This window comes from Pseudorasbora parva, chromosome 4, assembly GCF_024679245.1.
Source record: "Pseudorasbora parva isolate DD20220531a chromosome 4, ASM2467924v1, whole genome shotgun sequence".
NCBI classification, from domain to species: domain Eukaryota; kingdom Metazoa; phylum Chordata; class Actinopteri; order Cypriniformes; family Gobionidae; genus Pseudorasbora; species Pseudorasbora parva.
In genome coordinates this window covers 12,228,130-12,249,514 of record NC_090175.1, presented here as the reverse complement: position 1 = coordinate 12,249,514, position 21,385 = coordinate 12,228,130, and the positions used below count along the sequence as shown (strand labels likewise).

General features: G+C 37.0%; 1 protein-coding gene across 2 annotated transcripts in view; it reads right to left on the bottom strand.

Moving 5' to 3' along the window:
* Positions 1-1,517: 1,517 nt before the first annotated feature.
* The window catches only part of jag1a (jagged canonical Notch ligand 1a), a 40,995-nt gene continuing 21,127 nt past the window's right edge, over positions 1,518-21,385 (bottom strand). The window contains exons 10-26 of one of the 2 annotated variants that reach the window (XM_067440931.1): positions 21,101-21,214; positions 18,621-18,667; positions 16,777-16,950; positions 16,499-16,649; positions 12,316-12,480; positions 12,114-12,227; positions 11,907-12,020; positions 10,892-11,005; positions 10,691-10,807; positions 9,575-9,602; positions 8,697-8,782; positions 8,474-8,587; positions 6,724-6,833; positions 5,975-6,199; positions 5,741-5,872; positions 4,597-4,750; positions 1,518-4,285 (exon numbers count right to left, since the gene is read on the bottom strand). In XM_067440931.1, coding sequence (XP_067297032.1) covers positions 3,732-4,285; positions 4,597-4,750; positions 5,741-5,872; positions 5,975-6,199; positions 6,724-6,833; positions 8,474-8,587; positions 8,697-8,782; positions 9,575-9,602; positions 10,691-10,807; positions 10,892-11,005; positions 11,907-12,020; positions 12,114-12,227; positions 12,316-12,480; positions 16,499-16,649; positions 16,777-16,950; positions 18,621-18,667; positions 21,101-21,214 — 2,513 coding nt within the window. In that variant the 3' untranslated portion in view covers positions 1,518-3,731. The remainder of the gene's footprint in view (positions 4,286-4,596; positions 4,751-5,740; positions 5,873-5,974; positions 6,200-6,723; positions 6,834-8,473; positions 8,588-8,696; positions 8,783-9,574; positions 9,603-10,690; positions 10,808-10,891; positions 11,006-11,906; positions 12,021-12,113; positions 12,228-12,315; positions 12,481-16,498; positions 16,650-16,776; positions 16,951-18,620; positions 18,668-21,100; positions 21,215-21,385) is intronic. The other variant, XM_067440932.1, reaches the window with a different exon arrangement.

The following is a 21,385-nucleotide window of genomic DNA, read 5'->3' as shown; positions in this document are numbered from 1 at the left end:
AACATAATGCGGAACAAAACAAACTGTAATTTGTTGCATTACATGTCAGTCAAACGTCCTCTCTGGTGGTCCTTGACCAATGAAAGAGTCCAGACCTTCTGTCGTCAGTCTGAATGTCTGGTTACGCAAGACTAGGGTCAGAGCATCTCCAAATCTGCAGCTCTTGGGTGTTCCCGGTCTGCCATGGTCAGTATCTATCAAAAGTGGCGAACCGGCAACAGGGTCATGGGCGGCCAAGGCTCTTTGATGCACGTGGGGAGCGAAGGCTGGCCCGTGTGGTCCGATCAAACAGAAGTTAATGCTGGTTCTAAAAGAAAGCTGTCAAAATATACTTTTCTTTGGCCAGGTGCGTGTGTGTGTCGCTTACGTGGGGAACACATGGCCCCAGGATGCACTATGGGAAGAAGGCGAGCCGGCGGAGGCAGTGTGATGCTTTGGGCAATGTTCTGCTGGGAAACCTTGGGTCCTCCATCCATGCGGATGTTACTTTGACACGTACCACCTACCTAAGCATTGCTGCAGACCATGTGCAGCCTTTACAGTATTCCTGGTGGCTGTGGCTCTTCCAGCAGATAATGCTCCTGCAACAGAGCAGAAATGGTCCAGGAATGGTTTGAGGAGCACAATAATGAGTTTGAGGTGTTGACTCGGCCTCCAAATTCCCCAGATCTCAATCCAATCAAGCATCTGTGGGATGAGCTGAAAAAACAAGTCCGATCCATGGAGGCACCACCTCGCAACTTACAGGACTTAAAGGATCTGCTGCTAACATCTTGGTGCCAGATATATCTTCAGGGGTCTAGAGGAGTCCATGTCTCAACGGGTCAGGGCTGTTTTGGCAGCAAAAGGGAAACCAACACAATATTAGGTCATAATGTTATGCCTGATCATTGTATATAAATCTATATTAGTGCTGTAAAATCGATTAATCATGTTATATACAAGTTTGTTGATTAATTACGATTAATCGCATCTAACACAACCATGTACATTTCTCTTTCTCTCTCTCTCTCTCTCTCTCTCTCTCTCTCTCTCTCTCTCTCTCTCTCTCTCTCTCTATATATATATATATATATATATGAACCTATATTAGTGCTGTCAAAATGATTATTCGTATTTAATACAAGGTTGTAAATATGATAATGATTTTACATGATCTTTTCATCAATTGTTAGTGAATACTGGGTAAGTATTATTTATCATTCAATGAATCATTCAGACAAATTTGTGAACCCATTCAACTGATTCATTTAAATGAACTGACTCAAAGAATGATTCACTCACAAATCAGGCCTCATTATGTCAGCCAGTTTCACCTTACACAAGACAAATATTTATCCAATGAAATATTTTATAATATAAAAATGTATTTTTTTATGGCATAATGCTCAGTTTAGGATTATTCTTTACACCATAGAGCTTGCTTTAAATTATTATCAAGTTATAATATTTGCCACAAACTAAAACTCGTTAGATAGTTTCCGAAAAAGAAAAATCAAATTCCTAAATTCTAAACATTCAAGTGAAATTTTATTTGATTTAGGGATCCAAATGACAACAACTGAATAAAAATCAAAATAAATGTTTTGACAAACCCCAGGATGATTTGTTTTCATGGCTCTGCTTTTTCATAGAAGAATTTCATAGACAAACACAAGAAATAAACATTTAAAGGAATTCAACAAACTCTAGACAACATGGCAGTAGTAACACAGATCGCAAGTGGGACTGAAGCAGAAAAGCCCCACAGTCCTATTGTCTTGTACAATTAATAAAAATGGTCTACTAAAACTAAGTTGATTTCATGTTTGTCTCGCTTATCACATTCAAATCTGTTTTCTTCATATTTCACATTACATTGCACTTCTAATACTGCTGGTTCCCTTTAGACGTTTTGGTTTAAGTTCATTTGAATACTGTGGTTTACCAGAAAACTCTGGACAAGCGTTGTTTGATATCCTGGGCTGCCGAATTCATTTAACACAGCTATGAGCAGAAAATTATGTTAAAAATGTTTAGGAATGGTTTTAAAGTCATAACAACTAGAAAAGTGTATCTGCATCAGTCAACACTAGATGGAAAACCCATCTAGCCTACGTCTCAGGACATTACAAACACAAGCCATGCACGTTTTCTCAACAGACATTGCACATTGTATTCTGGATTTAGACACAAATAAACAAGCTATTCTTCAAAAATAAACTATTATTTTGGCATTTCAGAAACAAGAGACAATATTTTCCATCCAAAAATACAAAGATCGGACACATTATCAAACCTAAACAATGTATATAAATAAAAACAAACGATAGGCTCTCGATTATTAAGTTAATAAATCAAATATACACAATGATTAATTAGAAAATATGTACAAAGTCATCTATACAACATCTAAATTGACAGTGAATTTCTTCATATAGACAGTAACTCCTAAGCATGACTGTACACATGTAAAAAAGAAAAAAAAGAGAGCAGAATAAATAAAAATGAACTGCTGGAAAGAGCGGGAAAATAAAATCCAGTAAATACCCAATAAATGGGAGTTAAATACAATCTTCAAGCACATTTTGATTTTTGGAAATGATTCACGAGCTATTTCTGGTGCATTACGTTCTGAAATTGAATACAGTCTGCACGTGCCATTCAGTTCAACAATTGGGTGATACTCACGAAACCCTCAGGAACATTTCCATGGCTAATTTCATCCCAAAGTCATAAGAAAGTAAAAACAAACTATATTTTTCACAACCTATGTTTAGCACTATAAAGTTTAAGCACATTACCCTGCAATTCTCATTTCCGCAATGCAAAAAAACAGCAAAATTCAAGCATGATTTTAATTAATGTAATGTTAATTTTGAAAAACCTGAATAATGGTAGGTTATTTTTACTGTAGAATTTATTGTACTGCCTTTAGGGGCTGTTTGACACCGGTTACAATAAAAAACTGAAACCTTTTTATGCATTTTGGCTGTTCATTTACACGACGACAGCGTTTTGGGGACCTGAAAACAAAAGCTTTTGAAAGCGTGTTTCAAAGTGCAAGTTTTTGAAAACGATAGTTATCGTCTCAGTGTAAACTACAAAAACGCGAATATGTGAAAACGATGACGTCACGCACATGCGTATTATGTGTTCAGTCTATAGGCGTGTAGTGTTTCTTTACTAAGTGACATCGCCATCTACTGACCTGGCATAATTAATACAGCATTTTTTGTCGTTTTCGTGGATCCGTGTGAACAGGGATCGTTTCTGTACACAAAACCTTTCAAGAACGTGAAGGAAAAACGTTCCTCTAAATTTATGTCGAAAAAAATACTAGTATTTTTTTACTGTATAAAACAGCAGTATTTCACTTTTGGAAAAAAATAATAATTGCAAAAATACTATAATGGGAATTCAGGAGACAAATGTGCTTAATTGTCATTCAAATAATATCATAATGTCTATGAATTCTGGGTTGAAACATGACCTGGACATGTTTTTGTGAGATTCACGCAATTCGCAGATTTGAGCCAATTACATTCTCGTTCAGGTTTTGTGCTTCAGGCTAGAAGTTCTGCACAGGTTAATGTCTTTTTATGACTGGCGCACAAAAAAAGAAAGCGGACCAGCCTGTGGTCCACTGCAGCGCAACGCCTGAACAAATACTGTCCGGACTTGTCGTCACAGTCATAAGCTTTTTGATTTATTCGCTATCCGTTGAGCTTTTGAGACGTCGTCAGTGATTGTTATACGATAAACTCCATTTTGTGCAAGCTGTGTTGCGTGTCCAGATCTCTTTGCTGTGAATCCGGAGCTCTGTGCTGCGACTCCAGGTCTCTGTTGTCGCGTTTATCAGTCCAGTGCGGGTTTTTTGCGTCCGTGCCGTTGGAGCTGAGCCTGTCGTCTCGGTCCACCAGCATGTAGGCCGGCTGCCGAGGAAAGCGTGCCTTCTGCAGCCGCGTGTTGGAGTCGTCCTGCGCCAGTCTGGCGGATTCGGAGAAATGCGTCCTGATTTTGGCGTTGACGGTGTTCTTGTCGTCGCAGAGGTGCTCTTTTCCTGGCAGGCTGCCGTTAGATGCGTTCTTCTCGATGTGGTTCTTGATCTGGTTGAGCTGCTCACGGGCGTTGTTCACCGTGTTTTCTTCTGCGCTTCCTGTGGTGAAGGGGGCGGAGGGGTTGATCGCGGTGGAGCCGGAGCTTTGTTTGCGGCGATGCCGAAAACACCACAGGAACACAGACGCCAGGGCCAAAACCCAGATCGCCGTCACTATGGAAACCAGCAACGGCACCAAGTAGTCTACTGAACCAGAACCAATGAAAACTTAGATTAATACAAATAAGCTTGCAAAATATGACATCCCTTCATTGTGTGCAAAGAATTTAGTATTTATCGATATCTTAGTATTAATCGATACTTTATTTGTTATTAAATTTAATATAAACAAAATCTTAACATTTTTCAGACATCTCAGGTAATTGAATACTGTATACACACACACACACACACACACACACACACACACACACACACACACACACACACACAGGATCCATCATTTTGACCTACGGCTACTTCCTGTAAGGTTTTAAAGACTTCCTGTGGTGTCTCACCGTTGGGGTTTTGTGGTTGTTTGCGCTGCACGCGGACCTCAGCGATGGAGCCGATGATGGTGCTGTTCGCGCTGTGTTTGCTCACCAGATCGATGATGCTGTCCGTGATCTCTTTAACAGGAACTCTGCCGTGAATACCATCCTCAGTCACATGCTGGAAAGCACAATATTTCCTTTAAAAAACAAATTCTGACCTAGACAGATTTAGTTTCTTTTTGCAACTGAAGCTATATATATTTATATATGGCGTGTAACACAGCCACTTTGACGGGTTGAATTTTATATATAATATATACAAGTCTTTTTAGGCACCTGAAAAAATAAACTAACTGCAATGGAGATTTTTTGATACATATCGATACTGGATTTGATATGTATCGAAAAATACTGCATGGAACAGCTGCTTTCTCTCTCTCTCTCTCTCTCTCTCTCTCTCTCTCTCTCTCTCTCTCTCTCTCTCTCTCTCTCTCTCTCTCTCTCTCTCTCATCTCTCCGACAGCGAGTTGCACACACAGCCGCCTTCACTCACTCGTTGCAGTTGCTCTGGATGAATATTGTTGGTGTTACAGGGCTTGAATTTTGGTGTGGGAGTGCACAGAATTTTACTTTTTCCCACAGATTTTGTGCTCACACCCAAAGAGCACATACATAAAGCAGCCTCTCAGCACTAAATTAAGTTGTTTTTTGCTGTTAATTGAGCTTAAACAGCCAAATACACACAAAATGTCAAAATGCCAGTGTTTGCGAGTATTCACGCAAACACAGTCAGTTATGTTTTAAGTGAACGTAAACAGCTGAGAAAGAAAACGTGTAACGGTATAATGGATCCATGTATAAGGTCTTAAAGTGACATATGCCTAATATACCTGCTGCCAAATTATGAAATAACATTAAAAATATCTATATGGCAAATTTTCTCCATGGTATCGATGTCAAAATTGTGGACAGTGTAAAGGCTGAGTATCAAGTAACTTTGGAAAACAACGAGCCACAGTGGCTTGTGAGCAAAAAAGTTAATTTTGTGCCTTGTATGTATGATTTTCATATCTTCTTTATTACTATAAGGATACTAAAGCATTGTATAGAAAGTTCACTCACAAAAAAGATATTTCTAACCAATTAAATATCGTGTTAGATCACTTACGATGGCCACATGAATCTCATTGTTAGCGGCGGAAGAGAGTTCACAGGTCAAAGAGATGGAAAACTCAGTCGAAACATTCTTGGTCACATACAGATGTCTCAGCTCACGACACACCTGCTCCACCGTCACTCCCTGAGAGCCAAAGTACATATACACCCATTACAGACATCATATAATAAGAACATTAATTGACTGTATGCAACCATATCACCAAACTTTGACTATCAGTCTCACCTGTGGCATGGTGTCCTTGTTGAAGGTAAAGGTGACGTTGGCGCAGTCGCTCTCGGGGTGACAGCGTGCTCGTACGGCCGGCCGGTGAGCGGACCGGCACTCGCCCTGTGACGAACAGGGCTTTACAAAACACTGCTCTTCCCGTAGCTGCACACACAGCTGACCCAGAGGACAGTCTCCTCGCCCGGAGCCAAGCATACGGCAAGGTTTAGGGCCACACCACAGCTGACAGCCAGAGGAAGGAAGCGTGAGTATTTTAAGATCACAAATTCAGAGACGATAATGCATCACTATTAAAGGGTTAGTTCACCCAAAAATGAAAATTCAGTCATTAATTCCTCACCCTCATGTCGTTCGACACCTGTAAGACCTCCGTTCATCTTCAGAACACAAATGAAGATATTTTTGATGAAATCTGATGGCTCAGAAAGGCCTTCATTGACACCAATGTCATTTATGAATCAGAGAATCGATTCAAGATTCGGATCGCATGTCAATCTGCTGAAATCACGTGACATTGGCGATCCTATTCATGAATTATTCACTGATTCATAAATGACATTGGTGTCAATGAAGGCCTTTCTGAGCCATCAGATTTCATCAAAAATATCTTCATTTGTGTTCTGAAGATGAACATAGGTCTTACGAGTGTCGAACGACATTAGGGTGAGGAATTAATGACTGAATTTTCGTTTTTGGGTGAAGCCTTTAATATCTGTCAACAGTTAAACATCAGCTACAAAACTTACCTTAGTACAGGTGACGACCCCCTTTTGACAGTAACAGGTGTTGCAGTCTTCGGCCCACTTTGCTCCGTCTACAGCGATCCGACCTCCAGCCACACACGGACGTCCGGTCACTAAGAGGAAAAACAAGCCATTTTAGAAATCATGTGACATTAACACTTTTTATTTTTGTAATTATGGCCACTTTTGACTATTTAAAAATCTTTAAAAATTAAACTTCTTCAAATTATGGTTCATTTATGTTCAATTTGTGATGGTAATAATGTTTTTATTTATTTATTTTTTTATAGAAAATATTTAGTGTTGATCTAACTAATACAATACGTTAGCTAGTACTCAGAACTTATTAAAAAATACAAAGAAATTGATTTATTATTAAGAATTATAGTTACTATTTAAATACTAAAATGATTTAATTATATAAAAATGATTAAAATTAAATTAGGAAAATTAAACCAAATTAGAATTAAATTACTAAGGGTTTTGGTAATAGTCACAACAAAATGTGTAAAACCTTTATAATATATATTTTTAATCTAGAATAAAAAATTATTAAAATACTGAGGGTTTCAGTAACGACATCTAATTCTTCTGACATCATGACTAAAAAATATCACCATAATAACATGATAGTCACAGTCAAAAAGTATAATAATATGGGATCTATGCAGTATAATAATATGGGATCTATGATCATGATTATTATATTTTTTTTTAAATGAACACAAAAGACAACAATAAAAGTTTAAAAGCTCTTATAATATATCATTTAAATCTAGAGCAACAAAATAAATTGATTACATTTCAATTAGGGGACAGAAAAGTTCCCCTAATAAATGCATGATTTAAGGTGTCAATTCTAATGTCTTAAAGGGGTGATGAATTGAGAAATCACCTTTCCCTTGAGCTTTTGATATATAAAAGGTCATAGTAATATAAGAATATCCTGTAAGTTTCAGAGCTGAAAACTTCATTGTTAGTCAAAGAAAAGCTTTTATAGACACCAGGCCCAGAAAACGATCTGTGTTCGCATCTTGACGTCATCGACTGACGAAACACACCTCTACAGGATAATAAGCACGTGGAATACAGTCGCTGCATAAGCTTCCTTCGGATAATAATATTATGAATGTGTGGTTAAACTTTATTTTAAATGAAGTGCGTGTGTGTGTTTGTGTGTTGTTTTGTGTCTGTGTGCGTGCGTGGTTCGCGCTTATATCCACCGATCGGGCAAGCAGTAATACAAAAATAATATTCCAATCAACCGCGGGTGGATGAGAAAAAAATAATTGTGTTTGTTTTTATAAAGACGTTTATGAGCCCTGTGATCGAGAGAATCATTCCGGTTGCCGCTTTCAAAAAGATCCCTCCCTCATGTGAACTGAACTGACAGGGGACCTGAAGCTCATTAAATATGCAAATCTTATCTAATCCTAGCCGTGGGCGTTTACGTCCAAGTCTCCAGTGCGGCACGCCCATCAAAACCCAGCGTTCAGGAGAGAGCCTCAAAACCAGTGTAGAAAATAGCCTATTACTTATTAGTTAGGATCTTTTTGAAATTTAAAAACCACACAAACGTCATTAGTTGACCTCAGACAACAGTATAAAAAAAATTAAAAAAAGCCAGTGCATGACACCTTTAATCTATGATTTTGAAGAATCTCAAACTCTGTATAAGCAATAATAACCACGACTAATAATATTCATGTTAATTAAGCAGCAAGCATGAATAATGGGAGTCTACGCCATGTACCTTCCTGACACCTGGACCCGGTCCTGCCGGGGGGACACAGGCAGCGGTAGCCGTTAATTTCATCGACACACGTGGAGCCGAATGCACAGGGAGACGACTGGCACTCGTTGATGTCTGTAGGGTGAGACGCATACATTTAGACATTACTGTAAAACCATCATCTTATGTGTGAATATGACTGTACATAGAGTATATATTAGATGAAGCGTCATTAATCACTCACTGATGCGACAGTCCGGCCCTGCGAATCCACTGGCACACTCACAGCGGTACCAGTTATCACCATCGACACACGTACCGCTGTTATAGCTGCACAAAGATGAAACACGGGATGAGAGAAGGGGTCAAAGTTCAACAGGACACATGCTACCTTCAAGTCATCCAGGGACATTTCTGCAAGTTTGGATAATTTTTTGTCTGAATTTATATATATTAAACAATTCTTTCTCTCGTTGTCACAGAAAGAGTTTAAGTTGTAATGAAAGAAAATGGCCAAAAAATAAACAAATCAATTATTAATTTATAATAAATATTTTAAAAAATATATTATTTTGTATGAAAATATTTATTATTTTATTAATTTGATGCTTTATGTATTTTTTCTATTCTTGTGTACACACAGAGAATGATGGGAAATGTAGTTTTGTCATGCAAGCCAGTCTTAAAATACACAAAACAATACACAAAATATGTATAAACTATATTGTACAGTTAATGCTCACAATAAAAACCTGATTATGATTAATACCAACTAGTTTCCACCATTTTTCTTTAGTTAAAACTTAAGTTCAGAAAGTAAAAGTAAAATTATATGTGGGTAAATGTTGCTATATAGTGATCACGGATATTTTATTGATATATATTATTATTAAATTAAAATATATCATTTTTAAAGATTAAATTTGTTAAATTAAGTTAAAATAAGTTAAGTTAAACCTATCAAATCAAATTAAACGTATTAAATCAAGTTACTAAATTAAGATATTAAATGAAGTTACTAGATTGCATTAAAATAAGTTTAAATAAAATAAAATTAAATTAAACACAATTATTAAATTAAATTAATTAAAATGTAAAAAGCTGACTTAGAACTAAGCTTACCATGGTTGTGGGTTGCAATCATTGGAATCTGTAAAACAAAACATTGAACATTTTGTCATTACAGATTGAATAGAGATATAATACAAAAAACAATCATCTAAAAAAACTCCTCACTGGAGTGAAATCAACACGTCAACAGTTGCAGTATTGTTCCCCTAGTCGCATAGCAGATTATTTTCCCACCTGAACAATCATTCATCACAGTTACGTCTGCCAATGATATCTGAGCTGAACCTATTAAACAGGCACAGACAGAATCTGGGACTATTCAGGGCGTTTTCTGTGTTTATTTTGGAAAGCCTGGAGTTCTGAGGTGCAGATTCTGTGTGGGTCTGCAAACTAAAAGTAAAGGTGATGTGTGTCATTTTTCTATGATAAAATACTTTCTTCTCTGCCAGTGTATTATGCAGAGAAAACTATATATGTAAGCAATTTTGGGATGACACTTGTGGTGTAGAAATGACACACTTCAGCTTTAAAGGGGTGGTAAAACACAATCTTTCGAAGGTACACTGTAACAAGTGTTCATGCTTCGTTTTTTTAAAAATTTTAATTTTTGTTCATATATTTTACCTTTATTCTACACTGCTCTGTCCCTCCTTGTAAAAACGGTCTGATAGTTTCCTGGTTCTATGAAGCCGGTCCCTCAAAAATACACAATTGGCTCAGATTGGTTCGCTGTCCCAGCTGTGTTGTGATTGGCTAACCGCCTAGCACACTACAGCCTACTCTTCTCCACAGCAATAAAAAATGGCCTCGCCCCCCTTATTTAATATTCTCGGAGGAGGGGTTTATGTAAATATTGAACCCACTGATGTCAGCGAGTCTGGAGGAAAAGGCTGTAGTCCTTAGAAAGTGATTTCTTTAAAAGCAAATATCTCCTTTTGCTTTAAACTTTGACTTTGCAGATGTTGTTTCTGCTCAAACAGCAACATTACACACTAACTAAAGTTAGAAAAGTGAAATTTTGTTTAACCACCCCTTAAAGGAACTATCCAATTAGTATATAGTTTGGAAGAGAACCTTAAGCAGCAGTAGGTGAGAGTTGGAAACAGGAGGTAGACAGGTGTCAAGACAGGAAGTAGTAAGGAAGTGGAACAGGAAGTTTTGCCGTACTCTGGCTGCAGGTGAGCCCCTCCCAGCCTTCTTTGCAGACACAGGTGAAGCTGTCACCTGTGACGACACACGTGGCTCCGTTCTCACAGGGGTTCGGCAGGCAGCTGCTGTTCTTGGCTACAGAAAAAAAAAAACTTTCATTATAACGGATTCAGAGCCCAGAGCTCAGAAAAAAGGCCATTCAGGTCATTAGCCGCTCACCTATATTACAGGTAGCGCCTTCCCATCCAAGAGCACACATGCACTTAAACGAGTCGCCTTCGTCAGTACACGTGCCACCGTTGTTACAAGTAGCCTCGTCACATTGGCTCTCGCCTATAAACGACAACAGATCAGCTGTCAGACAAATGGACATTCAGATAAACAATGCACAATGTATTTGTGAAGATTTTTCCACCTGTTTAAAATTGAGCAACATCCTGAATATCATGATTTACTAGATCTGCAATCCTTTTTTTGATCTCAGTGTCAAAAAAAGTTGCGACACTATGAGATACAAGTGTTTTGCAAAAATGACGTTAGAGTCAGAGAGCGTGATTAATTTGTTTATGAGTGAGATCAAACTGTTCATTTAAATGAATCTATTCAAACTCTAATTCAATTATTCATTTGCACCATCACTCAAATGTTCAGGGAATTCATTCATTAAAATAGTTTAAAATAGAGTCGATCAATCTAGCTGTTTAAGTATTATTATAGAAAATGATATAAATTGTTATATAAATTAAAAATAATAGCCTTATTAAAGATTAAATTTATTAAAACATTTAATTCATATATAAAACATATTCCCTAAAGATTGAATTAAAAGTTTAAATATTGTTTTTGTTAACTAAAATATATGCAAAAAAAACTATTTGCAAAGGCATTTTTTTGTTTTCATTTAGTTCAACTTGATGTACTAACGTACTAATCAACCTAAAACCTAAATAGACATTTAATAAAATATTTATATAAAAACTATATCGAAAGAAAAATGACAAAAAACACAAAAAACATTTATTAAAAAAATGATAACAGAAAATACAAAATTGAAACGAAAATTCAAAATCTTAACGATACTAAAATAACACTGAACAAAACAAGCTAGGTTTTTACTGTATCTTAGAGCTTATGTCAAACATTTTGAATCTACTTGACAACAAAATCTCTCTTTTTATTTTATTTTTGTACATCATTTAGTTAGTTAAATGTTCTTAAAGGAGGCGGGGCTTACGTGAATGACAGGTCTTCCCCTTCCAGCCGTTTTCACAATCGCAGTAAAAGTCATTGACCAGATCGCGGCACACTCCTCTGTCCCGACAGGGGTTCATGCTGCAGTCGTCAATGTCTGTTTTGGAAACAATGTTTTAGTGCTAAATATAATTAGAGAAATTAGAGACGTTTGAGGATTGCGCTCCATTGAAGGGAGAGATGCACTCACTGGTCTCACAGTTGGGTCCCTCCCATCCGTCAGCACAGATGCACTGGTAAGTGTTGATATTATCAATGCAAGTACCGCCATTGCGGCAGGGGCTACTCTCACAGTCATTGATGTCTGAGAGGAAAGAGTGAGAGACATTATGTTAAAAAGTCTGTTCTTTCTAATGACAACAACAGATAAGATGGCTGAGCGTTGCGCTTACTCTCATGGCAGTATGTTCCAGTGAATCCGTCCTGACACTCGCAGCTGAAATGGCCACCGGCGTGACTTCGACAGCGGCCGTGAGGACCACAAACACTGGAGGAGATGAGCCGCGTCCCACCAGGGGTGCTGTTAGACGCCACGGCAACTGTGCAGCTGTCAATCACTGGGGGAAAATAAGTTATCAAGAGTCATTTTACACACACGAAGGGACGGCTATACGAACAAGTCTGTGTAAAAATGAAAGCTTGTGCCATCTTGAAAGGTTTTGCAGCTGGAAAACAACGTCAGCTAACAGCTTATGTCCGTTTTTAAAGTTGGTTGTTGCAGATTCTAGGTGGTCTAGATCTAATTTTGACCATGATGGTCTACCAGATAAAAATCAGGTCCACTGACTGGTAGACCAGATGATCAACAATTTAGACCAGCTAGAAACTAATAAAACCATCCAACACTGGTTTTAGTTACAGCAGGGAATATCTTCACATTATACCTAATAGTAAATATTATTATTATCATTATTATTAGTAGTAGTAGTAGTAGTAGTAGTATCCTTATTATTGCATACTAGTTAAGATGATAATGAATAATAAAATAATAATAATAATTATTATTCGTAGTAGTAGTATCATTATTTCATACTAATTAAGATTATAATGAATAACACAATTAATAATTATTATATTTTTTATTCATATACTTATTATTAGTACAGATAATAACTTTTTTATTTATACTAATATTATTATTATTATTATATTATTTAAATATTTTTGCAATTCTACTTGTTTCACAGTAAATAATAATAATAATTAATTATTAATTCTTAATGGCTATGTAGTAAAATAATCATTAATATAATTATTATTATTATTAATAGAATAATAATAATACAGTTAATAATAATGAATAATGTAAATGTATTAATAATTATCAATAATATAATTTCATAACTATTCATAAATATTTTTGCTATTTACTCTAGTTTTAGATCAAAAATATCTAAACAAAATCTAAGTCATTTTAAAAGCAAAAAGTCATCTGAACAATGACCTTTCCAGCCATTTGTGCAATCTGAAATATTTTAGAACTACAAAAATGTCAAAACTACAAAGTTTAGAAAACTAGAAACATTTCCAGGCCTGTAAATTCAAATGTAATTTTTTTTCCAGGTTTTCCATGACCGTGGGAACCCTGCCTCCATCAGAATATCTCTTTCACGATGACAAATATGATGAAAGCATTTAGTGGCATGCTAAGAATTAGCAAAGTCGTCATGTAGTCTGACTAGCGGGGGGTTTTCCCCTCTCTGTAAGCTCACGTCGGGTTAGCATGTGCAGTGTGTAACGATATCTTAGCTGTTACCATGGTAAAACATCCCAGGGGACCAATAGACTAGAGTTAGCGATCACCAACGCTACGGCGTACACAATGGCACGGCATCAAACGCAGCGCGGCCTTGAGATGAGGATAGACTTACGGCCGCACTGACTAAAAAAGACTCGACTTCTATTTCGAGTGCCCATTAAAACCTCAGTATGCACCCGACCAGATAATCTTACAGCCCCACACATGAGGGTCGAGATCTGGAGTCTGAGAGCGCTGATTAGCACTCAATAAAGCTGGGGACATCAGGACCCCTGGAGTCTAACATGGATATCATTCATTGACCATAAACCAAATATCTCAGGTTTGACTCCTGTTACCAACCCTTAAAGGGTTAGTTCACCCAAAAATGAAAATTCTGTCAATAATTCTTCACCATAATGTTGTTTGACACCCGTAAGACCTCCGTTCATCTTCATTGACACCAATGTAATTTCCTCTCTCAAGACCCATAAAGGCACTAAAGACGTCGATACAAAGCCCATCTCACTACAGCGGCTCTACAATCATTTTATGAAGCCATGAGAATAGTGTTTTTGCGCAAAAAAAAACTAAATAACGACTTACACTCGATACAGGGAGTGCAGAATTATTAGGCAAATGAGTATTTTGACCACATCATCCTCGTTATGCATGTTGTCTTACTCCAAGCTGTATAGGCTGAAAAGCCTACTACCAATTAAGCATATTAGGTGATGTGCATCTCTGTAATGAGAAGGGGTGTGGTCTAATGACATCAACACCCTATATCAGGTGTGCATAATTATTAGGCAACTTCCTTTCCTTTGGCAAAATGGGTCAAAAGAAGGACTTGACAGGCTCAGAAAAGTCAAAAATAGTGAGATATATTGCAGAGGGATGCAGCAGTCTTAAAATAGCCAAGCTTCTGAAGCGTGATCATCGAACAATCAAGCATTTCATTCAAAATAGTCAACAGGGTCGCAAGAAGCGTGTGGAAAAACCAAGGCACAAAATAACTGCCCGTGAACTGAGAAACGTCAAGCGTGCAGCTGCCAAGATGCCACTTGCCACCAGTTTGGCCATATTTCAGAGCTGCAACATCACTGGAGTGCCCAAAAGCACAAGGTGTGCAATACTCAGAGACATGGCCAAGGTAAGAAAGGCAGAAAGTCGACCACCACTGAACAAGACACACAAGCTGAAACGTCAAGACTGGGCCAAGAAATATCTCAAGACTATATCTCAAGACAATTTTTCTAAGGTTTTATGGACTGATGAAATGAGAGTGAGTCTTGATGGGCCAGATGGATGGGCCCGTGGCTGGATTGGTAAAGGGCAGAGAGCTCCAGTCCGACTCAGACGCCAGCAAGGTGGAGGTGGAGTACTGGTTAGGGCTGGTATCATCAAAGATGAGCTTGTGGGGCCTTTTCGGGTTGAGGATGGAGTCAAGCTCAACTCCCAGTCCTACTGCCAGTTTCTGGAAGACACCTTCTTCAAGCAGTGGTACAGGAAGAAGTCTGCATCCTTCAAGAAAAACATGATTTTCATGCAGGACAATGCTCCATCACACGCGTCCAAGTACTCCACAGCGTGGCTGGCAAGAAAGGGTATAAAAGAAGAAAATCTAATGATATGGCCTCCTTGTTCACCTGATCTGAACCCCATTGAGAACCTGTGGTCCATCATCAAATGTGCGATTTACAAGGAGGGAAAACAGTACACCTCTCTGAACAGTGTCTGGGAGGCTGTGGTTGCTGCTGCACGCAATGTTGATGGTGAACAGATCAAAACACTGACAGAATCCATGGATGGCAGGCTTTTGAGTGTCCTTGCAAAGAAAGGTGGCTATATTGGTCACTGATTTGTTTTTGTTTGGTTTTTGAATGTCAGAAATGTATATTTGTGAATGTTGAGATGTTATATTGGTTTCACTGGTAAAAATAAATAATTGAAATGGGTATACATTTGTTTTTTGTTAAATTGCCTAATAATTATGCACAGTAATAGTCACCTGCACACACAGATATCCCCCTAAAATAGCTAAAACTAAAAACGAAAACTTTTTTTTGTGTTCATTGAGAACATGGTTGTTGTTCAATAATAAAATTAATCCTCAAAAATACAACTTGCCTGTTAATTCTGCACTCCCTGTATAGCGATGAGCCGATTTCAAAACAAAGATTCGAACGGTCATGAATCAGCGTATTGATTCATGATTTGGATCGCCAATGTCACATGATTTCAGCAGTTTGACACGCATGAATCGATTCACTGATTCATATTCCAAAATTCATGATCTAATTTCAAAACAAAGTTTCGAACGGCTTCATGATTCATGAAAAGTTTCATGAATAGGATCGCCAATGTCACGTGATTTCAGCAGTTTGACACGCGGTCCAAATCATGAATCGATTCGCTGATTCATAACCGTTCGAAACTTTGTTTTGAAATCGGCCCATCGCTATATAAGTCGTTATTTAGTTCTTTTTGTGCACAAACACTATTCTCGTCACTTCATAAAATGATTGTAGAGCTGCTGTAGTGAGATGGGCTTTGTTTCGACGTCTTTAGTGCCTTTATGGGTTTTGAGTGAGGAAATGACATTGGTGTCAATGAAGGCCTTTCTGAGCCATTGGATTTCAACACAAATATCTTCATTTGTGTTCTGAAGATGAACGGAGGTCTGACGGGTGTGGAACGACATTAGGGTGAGGAATTAATGACAGAATTTTTGGATGAACTAACTAGCGGCATCCCGAAATGGTTTCCTTATCTACGAACGACTGGGTGTTAAATGATACGGCCATCTCATCAGTAATATATTCTTGGTCACCTACCTTGACATGGTGTGATGAGGCAGTGGTCTTTGAGTTGGGAGCAGTTTTTGCCTTCATAATCTTCCGGACATTTACAGTAGTAATCCGAGGCCAAACTAAAACACTGTGCTCCGTTCTGACACGGGCCGCTCTCACAGTAGTCTATGTCCAGCTGAAGACAGAATCACACACAGACTCTTACACCTGCTTCAGCCATTTTGTGTGTGTTGATTCAATATAGACATTTATCGATATAACAATGACCACAAACGGTGTTGGCATGGGTGTGTATGGCTCACCTGACACGTGACTCCTGAGAAACCAGGTGGACACAAACACTGGAATGCGTTAAGGCCGTCCTGGCAGCGCCCTCCGTTTAGACAGGGGCGACTCGCGCACTCGTCCACGTCTCGCTCACAGTGTTCACCTGCAAAGCCTGGAGCGCACAGACATCGATATCCACTGACCAGATCCTGAGAGAGACACGCAGAGGGAGAGACATGTTAGGACTGCACGGCATTACCGTATATTCACTGAAGAAAAAGAAAAACAATACTAATCAGTATCAAACAATAATACCATTAATAATAATAATAATAATAATAACAACAATAATATTGTCAAATGCAATATCAATAATTATTATTATTAACAATAACAATAATGTTGACAATTATTGCTAATGATATTTAATAATTATTTATATATTTTCTTAATTCTTACTTGTTGTTATAGAGTAAAATAATAATAATAATTTATCATTCAATTATTATTATTATTAAAATTATTTTTATCATTATTATTATTATTATTAATATATACAGAAGATTAAGATAATTATTGTCAACATTAATTGCAATAATATAAATTATATATTTTCTACATACATACCTGTTAAAGTATAATAATAATAATAATTTAAATAATCATAATGATAATTATTATATTATTATTTAATACAGATTAAGATGATAAATAATAAATTACTGTCAACATTAATAATAATAGTTATTATTTTTCATAACAAAATTTTGAAAATAATTAATATTATTTAATATTTATTTGATGTTCTTGTATATTATTATTTATTATCTTTTATATATTCTTATTCAGTAAAATAATAGTTATATTTATAGTAATAGTAATAATAATAATAATATTTAATAATTATGTTTATATATTCTTAATTCTTACCCGTTACAGTAAAATTCTGATAATTTGTAAATTTTTATAATAATTAATATTATTATTTCATACAGATTAAGATGACAGGTTATTCATAATAATAATAATGATGTTGACCATAACGAATATAATTTAATCATTATTTATAAAAAACATTAATTCTTGTTATGCACTAAAATAATATTAGCAATAATTATTAGTATTATTTGGAAAATTAAATATTATTATGTTAATAATAAATATATTATTATTTCATACAGATTAAGATAATAATTATTGCCAACCTTTTCTTAATTACTTAATAAACATTAGTCATAATAATAATTCTTACTTGCTCTACAGTAAAATGTTTTGGATACGACATTTTTCATAGAATATATCTTGAATCGTATTTATCTTAGCCCACTGACAATTTTTTTTCTTCTTTTAAGCATAAAACCAATAACAATTTTGTGAGGTTTATGCAAAAACAACATCGCCCACCCAGCTAAGGATATTTGATTGTCTTGCAGTCTAAGGGACTAATATCCTAAAGTCCATTACAACATGTTGCATTTGATCAAATCAAACACGGGATTGTCAGTACTGATTAGGACTTTACTCGCTGTGTTTTTATAGCTAACTGGCTCAGACAATGTCCTAATGCTTTCCAGCTGTACAAGTATCCGCCTGGACTACAGCACTGAGAGCGAGTGAGGAAAGTATACAAAAAGAGCAAAAAAAAAACAATGAATAGGAGACAAGGGCAGGAGACAAGAATGTTTATGGTAATCTGATCGTTTTACAAACTCGTTCCGTCTTTGTGACCACTTTGTCTTTATGTACATTCTCCAAAGCATGACTCAGCTTTTGCTATTTTTAAACAAGAATGGATGGAGGTGATAGAAACGGAGCGGTAGACCAGGAGAAAGAGAGTCTGGGGTGCTTTCACCTCTGCCAAAACCAATGGAGCCCTTACCTTACACACCCCTCCGTTAAGACACTGTCCATGGCAGTCGTTGACATCTGCGGGGGGTAATCCATCAAAATATCAGTTCACATTTCATAAATCATGCCAAGAAAGCAACATTAGGCTCCGTATCAGGCCCAGATCAATGCACACTTTTTTTTGCATTTCCCGCACACTGATTTTAGGGCACAAAATGCTGGGTTTAATCAAGGTAAAACATGCGAGACAGAGAAGGCTAAGAGTACAAGACTCTTTTAGCAGCTGAACGCTAATAGAATTAGCCATAATACTGAATAAACTAACAGACAAAGCAGTTTATAGGTGGTTGCAAAGTCTCTAGTTATTGCTCAGGCTCCTCCTTTAATGTAAGTGTACAGGAATTCATCAGATTGAAAATTATAAGTCTGGCTCTGGTCACTGTAAAAAAACAAAAACATGTCTCAACCCCCTGCACAAATGTGAGATGTTATCATTCATGTCTTTACTACAGATTGATCAAATGTCCTGCTGGGATTAGTAGGAAAACTAGAATGATGACTCAGCGATTTGGCGAATCAGTTTTTGGAGCGGATTCATTTCAAAGAACTTGCGTTTTGTCCCACTAAACCACTGCTCGCTGGAAAAGTAGGACAAAAATGATGGACAGTTTTTCTAAACAATTTTTCTAAACTCACAAACATATTTCAGCAATATTAAGTGTTATTTTGAATAATTTATTTACTATTATAGTATTTAATATTTTTAATTAGCTTTAATTTTTTTTATTTTAGCTTGTCATTTTAGTACTTAAACCTAACTAACTTAAACTTCATTATTTAAACTTTTCAAATTTTCATTAAAATTTTGTCCGTAGTTTTTCCTCTTTGTCGCTGTCTCTGTTCGAAAACTGCAATTGCAATTATTTACGGAATTATCAATTTTTCCGTGAGCACATGGCGGAGGAATGTTTTAAGGAGAATGTCTAGCTGTCAGTCACCGCGCCGGTGTGAACTGTCATTCAGAAACACAGACGCTACTGTTTAAAAGTATGACCCGACATAAGAATGTCATCTGAACAAGTAAGTAGATAACAAACACTTTTGTTCTGACCAACTAAGGGGAAAAAAAACATTCCAATAAATCGCGATGATTAAATCAAACAATTGTTTTCACGTCAAACCGTGCAATTTGTACTTTTTCAAATTTGTTAATGTTAATGTTAATAGCATTGCGTGAATAAGTTTAATGTGTATAAGGGCTACCGGTAGTTCATTTCTAATCGTCATATACCAACAAATTAATGTGAAGAGGTGAATTGCTTCCTCTCAGAGCTAGCACAAAATAATTGATGTTTACAATAATGAGTTATATTGATGAGTTTTATTACCATAAAACGAGAAAGGCACAACAAAGAAAACTCCATAACTGTGTGAATTAAGCAAACAAGTGTGCTACTGTTACATAGCCTAATTCAACCATTGAAATGTCCAATCCGATAAACGGTTGTCTTTCAAACTCCCTCTGCACTCGATTGGATAGCGCTACAACCAACCAGAGCAACGAAGGTGAAGCAGAGCTAGTTGACAGATTAAACATTCGCCGTATCCGGTCGGCAAAACTCGAACACATCTTCCCTTTTTAAGAATGACTTCCGTGCCGTTCTTTGTTCTTTTCTCAGAGAAAAGCTTAACTCCAAGTCTTCCAGAGTCGCGGTCAAAGCTGATTCGAAAGACCGCCGTTCGCCAGTTTCTGTGTTTACTAGAAGCACGCAAACGCAACTCGGCCGTCATTATGTTAAGCACCGCCCACCGACTCTATACACGATGTGATTGGCCCGACCAGAGTTTGGCGTATACAGCTCAGAAGGGTATTGAGAGTTGCTAGACGACACTCGCAGCAGATTAGATTTGCTGCCGTTAGGGTGCGTCTACATTTCTAGGCTAGTAAATCGAGCTACGGTAAGCAGATAGTTTTGAACACATGCTGGTTATGTACTTGCTCAAATTCATTTTGGATCATTTTTAACCCAAAAAAGTTACGGACAGCAGCTTTAAGTTAAATTTACTTATCTAACATTATATTTTATTAATATAATTTAATATATTTTATTTCAGTTTTATTACAATTATTTTTTTTAGTTAACAATAACAACACTAAGTATTAACACATCTACCCAACATTTCTATGCGATATAGAAGCATCTTGATATAATTGTGCTGCTTTATTTGGAAATACTCTTGTTGACCATGAACACAATCCTCATCTTTTAGAGCTCCTCAAGGCCGTTCACACAGAATGCGTTTTTCCTATTGCTACTTTTCCATTGTTTTTTAATGTAATCGCACTAGACGGGCGTCTTTAACCATTGGGCTCGTGTCTCACCCATGACCGGGCGTTGTAAAACCGCGACACTCAAGTTAAAAAAACGTAAACTTAAAAAAAATCGTGCCGTTTTAACAGCAAAACTGCGTTCTGTGTGAACCGGTCCTAAGAAGTCATGAAAGACTTACTGATGTCACAGTTTTGTCCTGTCCAACCAGGGAGGCACTCGCAGAAGTATCCGCCAATCAGATTCCGGCAGGAGTGGGCATTGATGCATGGGCTTTCCTCACACTCATTAGCATCTGGGCCAAAAATGACAACAAAAATCAGCACGAGCGGAGTCTATATTACAATCAGACAGATACACATACAGCCAAAAGTTTCTGAAGAATTTGCCCAATTATGTGTGTGTGTTTTAATGGACTGTAAATGCACTCTAGTATGAAACAGCGGTGGGGTCTCATGGTGGTCTG